Here is an 8,623-nt window from a genome sequence, read left to right as displayed (position 1 = left end):
TGAAAAAAACAGTGTCTTTTATTATTAAATTATATTTTTGCAAATTTTTAGTTATTGTTCCTTTTTTTTAAGTCTCCAGTTATTTGAGTGACTGTTGTAAATTCAGCTTTTTCTTTAATGAATAAATTTAAAAAAAGTACAGACATCCCAACATATTTAAAAGAGACGTGTACCAGTGTTTCCACATAGCAGACTGATTTCTCATGGTACTGAAAGAAGGCTGGGTGAACATTCTTATAATCCCATCACAGACATTCACAACTGGTTCGATCTCAGTCCTGTCACCATGACTGTCATTTACTGCTGCATCAGAGCAGCCTGTTGTCAGATAAACACACAAACACACCACCAGCCCTGTTAAAGTCCAGCGAGTTGCAGCCTGAAACGCTGAGTTAATCTGAGCAGATTAAGCTGAATCCACCGAGGTCTGTGCTGCTGCTCGAGCAGAACAAGGTCGCTTTAACTGGTCCCATACAGAACACCCTGTACTCTGCTCTTCATCCAGTTTCTTCAGACTGCAAACTGAGATGTTAGATGAAAGCAGCCCTGTAGGTTACAGCAGATCTGCCCCAGATGCTGCATCTGGGTTTTTGTCTCGCAGTTTGAGCTGCGGTGTTGGACTGCAGTTCACATCGTCTTTCTTTGATTTGGCTTCAGTTTTCAGTAGGTCTGTGATGATTCGATTTTGTCCCGATTTGATTCCGATTTGTTTAGGTGACGATACGATTCAAATTGCGATTCTCACAATTCTTTGATATTGCTGTTTTTTTGATTAAAAACAAAAAATATGTATAAAACTTTTTTTTGCTCGTCTATTTTCTTGTTTTCAATGAGGAAAAAAACAAACCAGTAGCCAGACCATCATTCTGCTGTTATAATGCCCTAGAAGACAATTAAAAAGATCAATAAAAACATTAAGAATGATTATCATAGTGGATTATTTTTGTTTATTTGGGAAAAAATAGAATTTTTAACAAAAAAATCTATTTTAAAATTGTGAAGCAAAAAAATGCCGATTTTTTTATTTTTCAATTTGATTTTCCCGCCCCTAGTTTACAGGATGGAACAACAAAGTTTGTCTCCATCCCACCGCCTGGTGAATTATTCTCTGATCCTCCAGCAGTGTGATGCTTTAATAGAAACAGGGCCACAAATCAGCACAAATCCTGCATTAACACAAAAAGCGCCGTAAACCGTCCCTGTTTTTGTCTGTTGTCCTACTTAGATCTTTGCACACATGCAGTAAACTACATGAGAGTTATAATGTGACACAGAAAGGCTTAAACTAGTCAGAAATGTGAAATATCAAGGTCACATGGTGCACGTGTGTAAAGAATCAGTCTGCTTCCAGGTTTTGTTCAGGCTGACAGATCTGGACCAGATCACAACATGCTGGTAGAAACGGACCACATGCGGCCTTCGTGAGAAGCCTGCAGAGTTTATAAGATCTCATCCAGAGACATTCAGTTCAGCTTTATTTAAACAGCAACAACTGACAATAAAGCTGTTTTATAGACCTTTCACTGTGAGTGGGGCCAGAGGGGGGGGCGCCTGGGGGGCAAGCACCCTTCCAGGAGTCACAACGACAGCAATCAATCCAAATTTTTTTATCAATATTTAACGTCCACTCACTTTTAAATGTGTAAACTTCCCATCCCAGCAGAGTGTAAGTGAATGCAGCGTAATGTTCTTCTACATGATGTTCCTGATCATAACGCAGCATTTACACATCATCATCTCCCCATCTGTCGACGAGGCCGACTCGTCTGTCCAGGCCGTTTTATGAGAATGTAAAAGTCATAAAAGCAACAGATGTGTTGGAAGTTAATGGCTCCATAAAGCTGAGGAAACGCTGAGAAAACGTGTGATTAAAGTAGTTTTGCTTCATTCTGAACGTGTGTTTCTGCAGCTGAGATCAAAGCCACATCACCGAGATCAGCATCAGGAAACTAACGTTGATCAGATTTACTGATAAATAGAGAAAACTGATGTTTTCCTTTATTAATTCTGCTTTACTTTTTACATCAGATGACAAACTGTCACTAAAACATGATCTTTTCAGCACGTTAGTGCACAGTGTGCACAGACACACACACACACACACACACACACACACACACACACACACACACACACACACACACACACACACACTGAAGAGCTGTCAGGTGGTGTACGCTGGTCTCACTGATAAAGACTAATCAGAGCCAGAGCCAGGCAAAAAAAAGAAAACCTCCATCAGAACCAGAACCAGGAAGGAAAACCTCCATCAGAACCAGAACCAGGCAGGAAAACCTTCATCAGAACCAGAACCAGGAAGGAAAACCTCCATCAGGACCAGAACCAGGAAGGAAAACCTCCATCAGGACCAGAACCAGAACCAGGAAGGAAAACCTCCATCAGAACCAGAACCAGGAAGGAAAACCTCCATCAGGACCAGAACCAGGAAGGAAAACCTCCATCAGGACCAGAACCAGGAAGGAAAACCTTCATCAGAACCAGAACCAGGAAGGAAAACCTCCATCAGGACCAGAACCAGGAAGGAAAACCTCCATCAGGACCAGAACCAGAACCAGGAAGGAAAACCTCCATCAGAACCAGAACCAGGAAGGAAAACCTCCATCAGAAGCAGAACCAGGCAGGAAAACCTCCATCAGGACCAGAACCAGGAAGGAAAACCTCCATCAGGACCAGAACCAGGAAGGAAAACCTCCATCAGGACCAGAACCAGAACCAGGTAGGAAAACCTCCATCAGAACCAGAACCAGGAAGGAAAACCTCCATCAGGACCAGAACCAGGAAGGAAAACCTCCATCAGAACCTGATGTTAAACATATTGATCTACATCCTGTCTCCTCGGCACGTGCAGAGAGAAGTTCTGGAAGTTACTTACTGGTTCTCCAGCAGGGTCATGCAGACCACCTCTCGGACTCCCGGGTTGTTGGCCTTTTCACAGGAGCAGCCCTGCAGGCTCCACGTCGCCACGCGCACCACGGGCTTCCCGTCCCGCAACCCGAGTGGGGGCTCCACGTTCGGCCGCACAGAGAGGATCTGAGTGGGTCCACCTGGCGGGAGGTCCAGGTCGTCGCTCCTGAGACTGAAAGACGTGGGGCTGGGGTGTGACCTGCTGGTCTGCCCCCCGTTCGTGTTGGTGGAGGGCGCCCTGGAGCGCTCCACGTACACCTGGAAGCGGATCTTGTCCAGCAGGGAGCTGTTGATGTGCTGGACCCTCACCAGGTCCTCGATGCTCTTGAAGGGGCCGTGCTCCGTCCTGAAGGCCACGATGTTCTTCACGATCTTCTCCGTCATGCCCCGGATGCTCATGAGCTGCGCCGGCGTGGCCGTGTTGATGTTGATCCCGGTGTAGGAGGACTGCTGCTCCAGGTCTTTACGCAGCGACGACGGGGAGTGCTGGGACGAGCTCGTGCGGCTGGAGACGCAGATCTCCAGCTTGATCACCTCCAGCTTGGTGGCTCCGATCCCGCTCACCAGAGCCAGGTCCTCCACCTTCTTAAAGCCGCCGATGCAGTCCCGGTACTCCACGATGTTCTGGGCCACGGTCCGGTTGACTCCCGGCAGGGTCATGAGCTCCTCCTCGGTGGCGGTGTTGATGTTGAGCCGCTCCTGGTTCACCAGGATGTGTCCGAAATTGCACGCGGCGCTGAATTTGCGCTTTCCGCAGCCGAAGTCGGAGGGGTCCTTGGGGATGGAGCGGTGGCATCCCAGACTCCCACCCATGACTCCCGTGGGTCCCCTCAGGTCACAACAAGCCGGGGAGGATTAAGAAAAGCAGCTGTTACGGTCATGCACGCGCGCCCTCCTTCTGAATGAAAGCTGTTTGACCAGAGCTGATATAAGACACGCGCACGGCCTCGCGACACCGTCCTGATATGAGCGCAGCGCGGAGTGTCACTGCTGTCCGCGCGTGGGTGGGTGTGTAAACTTTGCCCTGCGACACCCTGCACGCGCGCCAGAGCTCGGATCAGCGCGCGACATCGCTTCCAACCACAGTGAATCAGTCGGAGTTCCTCTGCGGAATAAAAAGATCCGCAGTCAGAAGAGAAGCGCAGCTGCGCAGATTGTCACTGCGCACATCCAACCGCTCAGCTGTTTTCACCTTCTGCAGGTGAAGCTCAAACATGTCAACTCATCCTGGGTCAGCGCGACTTTCATTTTGGGAAAAAAAAGTCTCGGTTTGTCTTCCGACCTCCAATGGCAACAGCAGGAGGGCGTGGCTTCAGGCTTTCTGTCGCGAGCTGCTGATTCGTCATGGGCAGTCGGGCTCGGTTCAAAGATTCAGCTCTTTTGGCTCGATTCCCTTAGAAGAGCCGAATCTTTCATCAGACAAATGATTCATTATTTACCATCAGTCTGAGATTTTTTTTTCGCTTCTGTTATTTGATGTTATATTCAGTGTTTTCATAAAATTTTTATTTTTATGCATTCTTTATTTTTATTTTTATTTTTTTTAAAAACCACACAAGTTGTAAACAGGGGTATCCAGAGTCAGTTCTCGAGGTGCCGCTGTCCTACAGGTGTGTCACTGCTTCAGTACAGCTGACTCAAATTTAATGGATCTAACAGCTTCTGGACGTCTGCACAATGACTTATTATTTCAAGCTAGGTGTGTTGGAGCAGGGATACATTGAGGAATGTGTTTATGGAGGACCAGAGCTGGACAACATGCTGTAAGACTGGCACATTATAAAATTCTCTGACTTGACATAATGGATAATTGAAAACAGAATCACATTAAACTAAAATAAAGTCCAAAGTGAACATTATGATTCTTTAGATAAAAGTCTGCAATTCCTCCCATATGAAAAGTTGAAAGGAACACTAAACACACTAAAAATTTAACAGACATGAATGAGAAAACACAAAATATGTACAAAATGTGAAAAGTAAAACTTTTCTGTTTAAGTCTATATCAGAATAATCTGAGGATGAAAAAGAATCAACAAATCCTCTTTCATGTTTAAACTGGTTGTTGGATAAAGATTAACAGTTCTCTCATGGAAACAGAAAAGAAGACCCAGAAGTACGCAGATAGTTGTTGCAACTATCACAACTCTTCATTTAGAGAAAATTACCTACAAATAAAATATCAGCAGTGGTGTAGTTCAGGATATACTAGTATCGGTTTAGTCATTTCATAACTCTTCCTCCCTGAAACCGAAGAGCAGAAATTATGTGACAATGAGCAGATATACTGATGGATTTTTTTGGGCGAACTAAATAGAGGAGTCTTAAATGTCACTTTTTATGAAACAATGTTTTTCTGGGCTATTTTTTTTTCTTTTTTGTTTTGTTTTTAAAAACAAGGGGGAAAAATTTAGAGTATACCCACTTCTCAAGGGACCACTACACCACTGAATATCAGTAACTTCCATCAGATCCGGAACAGATTCCTTTACAGGACAGGATGTTATTATGATGTTTTTTTTTCTTAGTTTGCAAAGATAATAAAAGATGTTTGGTAAATTAGAAGTGCATCTTCAATCTTCCTTAACCAACCTGGTTGGGACAAAGTGTAAAACATAAGCTGAACGTTTAGATGAAGCTGGTACTTAAAGTCAGAGAGCAGAGCAGTGAAGTGGTCCAAACATGAATCAGCTTCTACAGACGTCTTCATCAATCACTCATGAAACTCATGAAAGCATCCCAGCTGAGGTTAAACCCAACTCTGACTCTCCGCCTGGCTACAGAGCTGAAAACAAACCTGTTCTCCCCGATCGGTGATCAATAATAAGCTGCTCCACACTTCTGCAGAGTTTCTGCCAATATGCTGTAAATATACTGATGTCTTCTCAACATGCAGGGCCATCATCAATACATTATCTGCAGATTAAAAATCAGGAATTTTTCTTCCATTTCATGTAAAAACCAGTGAATTAAAGTGAAACAGGACCAGAATAATAATAAAAGAGCTGAAATCCTTTGAGTCGTTCGCTGGAAGATGCGGTTACCACTCTGCTTCTAATCCCGACTGATCACATCATCATAACATTATCATGTCAGATGGTTTCATTCTTCATCAGCTAAGCTACTGAGTGATCTTCTGTGTGCAGATCGTCCTGCTTCTATTTGCATGACCAACTGCTTTACATGTAAAACCGCGTTACATGTGAAGCAGTTTTACATGTAAAGCGGTTAGAAAAAGAGAAAAAGAAGGAAACAAAATGACATTATTACATCTCCACCAACTCTGGGTTTGACGAGCATGTTCATTATGGTGGTTTTCACGTCCAGCAGCTTTAATTCACACTCATGTTAACAGCTGTTGTAAACATTCCTCGCCTTATCATCAGACAGTCCAGATGCAGAGAGCAGATACTGCAGGAGTTTTTACTCAGGTGGGTTAACAGAACCCAGCAGAAAGGACATCTGAAAACATTCCACACATTCCCGCACAAATGTCTTGTTTTCAGGAACTTTTAAGGCTTTCGTGTCCACTTGCTGATGTTCATGACTAAAACATGATGATTCCCAGCTGGGATTATTTTCACATGTTTAATAATTCTTGGTTTAAGGGAGTTTTTATTTCAGAGAACTGTTCTTGACATTATTTAGAGGAACTATCAGAGTTATAGGTGTTAGAAAGTCCAGAAGTTTACCAGACAAGTTCATATTCTGGATGATGTAGGACTGAGCCTACATGTGAGTACAGAAGGAGCCGGTAATTCAGCGTCCTGCCCCTGCATGCAGGTAACACCCCCAAATCAAACGCACGTCCAAACGGGAGAACCAGTCGGACGCAGAGAGACCATCATCTCTGTTGGTCAGATTTTTCTTTAGTTTATTTCATGCTAAAGCCTTGTAGACAGCACTCATTCACTCACATGCACCACACATATGCACACTCACATGACACGTTATAAAGCAGAAGTTGTTTTGATTTGTTTGATTCATGTTAAAAATAATTCAAATGAAGCTCCATCGTAACGGTTTGTGTTAAAAGAAATGCTTTTAATGTTTAAACAGAATATTTTTAAAATGAGTGGAAAGCAGCAAACAAGCCGGTTTAAAGGAAAAAATTATCCTGTAAGTTCTCCACAGGAGACATTACCAAAGTACATGAAGAGCATTTCCACAATAACCAGTTTCATCTTAATCTTCCTGGTGTCAGAGGTCATCTGGATCTCAGAGAACAGAGTTTTACATTTTCAGAAATGAGTAAATTCTAATAAAAGAGAGTAGAAAAGTGACATTTCTGTCCTCCCTTATTCTACAAAAGATAACCCAATTCTAACAATGACTCAATGCACACAGACATCATTGATCACCTTCAGCAAATGCATTATTTCTAAACATGAAATCGTTATTTAAAATGCACTTTCAGTCTAGTTTAATAAACATTAGGATCTATACTTTGAGCAACAGCTGAAACAAGCTTTTCCAAGCCAGCAGAGGGATTTAATCCTTCCTGGGTCTTCCTCCTGCAGGGACGTGCCCAGAACACCTCACCGGGGAGACGTCCAGGAGGCATCCTGACCAGATGCCAGAGCCACCTCAACTGGCTCCTTTCGATGTGGAGGAGCAGCGGCTCTGCTCTGATCTCCTCCTGGATGATCGATCCCAATCCCTCCCCTCCAAGTCTCACTGTCATTGCCCACGTGAGTATTAAAGTCCCCCAGTAGTACAAAGGAGTCCTTGGAGGGAGCGCCCTCCAACACTCTATCCAGGGAGTCTATAAAGGGTGGGTACTCTGAGCTGCTGTTTAGTGTATGAGCACCAACAATGGTCAGGGCCTGTCTCCCCACCTAGAGACGGAGGGAGGCTACCCTCTTGTCCATCGGGGTAAACCCCAACGTATAGGCACCAAGTCAGAGGGGAATAAGTATGCCCACACTAGCTTGGCACCTCTAACCAGGCGAATCTCTAGAAAGTAAGAGAGGCCAGCCCTTCTTGAGGGTACTAGTCCAGAGCCCAAGCCATATGTCGAGGTGAGCCCAACTAAGGCAACTGCTCAACCTTGCGAACCAGATCATACTGCTGCCCCACCAGAGACGTGTTGTTCCATGTCCCTAAAGCCACTTTCTGCACCCGGGTATCCGACTCTCAGGCACCGTGCCCTTGGCTTCTGCTCAACTGCCACAGCACCTGACCGCTACAGCCCCTCCTGAAGGTGGTGGGTTCACAGGTGGGGACCTATTTTACTCTTTCATTCTGAACCAGTCTGACCAGGCCCCACGGGCAAAGGCCCGGCCACCAGGCAGGAAGCAGCAATGCTAACATGTAGCATAGCAACACGATGGGAGAAACTCAGCTAAAAGACGCTACCAAGCATTTGCATGCAAACCAAGCACACAGAGAGGCTGAAACGTCTCTAACTAGACAATCTCCGGTCTCAAAAGGCGGCTATAAATTCATAAACTGTTAAAATGCCAATATTTATTGTTTGCTTCAGACTTCAATCATCCCGTCCGATAAACGTCACCAAACAAGAGTCAACATCGGAATCATCTGTTTGACAGGGAAGATTGGACCAGTTTTTCATTGACTTGCCACTTGTTCATCCAACAGATGCTTTTCCTTCCTAATGCAGCTTCATTTAAAATAAACAGATTTAATTCCAAGAAATGTTAAACAGACAAATAATCCACCTCCTCATTTACTGACC

General features: G+C 44.4%; 1 protein-coding gene across 1 annotated transcript in view; it reads right to left on the bottom strand.

Annotated features, from left to right (window-relative positions):
- The window catches only part of eepd1 (endonuclease/exonuclease/phosphatase family domain containing 1), a 39,706-nt gene extending 35,547 nt beyond the window's left edge, over positions 1 to 4,159 (bottom strand). Inside the window, exon 1 of the mRNA XM_079258801.1 lies at positions 2,894 to 4,159. Coding sequence (XP_079114927.1) covers positions 2,894 to 3,738 — 845 coding nt within the window. The 5' untranslated portion in view covers positions 3,739 to 4,159. The remainder of the gene's footprint in view (positions 1 to 2,893) is intronic.
- Positions 4,160 to 8,623: the final 4,464 nt, after the last annotated feature.

The sequence above is a fragment of the Telmatherina bonti genome, assembly GCF_933228915.1.
Source record: "Telmatherina bonti genome assembly, chromosome: 19".
Lineage (NCBI taxonomy): Eukaryota > Metazoa > Chordata > Actinopteri > Atheriniformes > Telmatherinidae > Telmatherina > Telmatherina bonti.
Note: the sequence above shows the minus strand (reverse complement) of the source record. Positions and strands in the feature narration are given on the sequence as shown.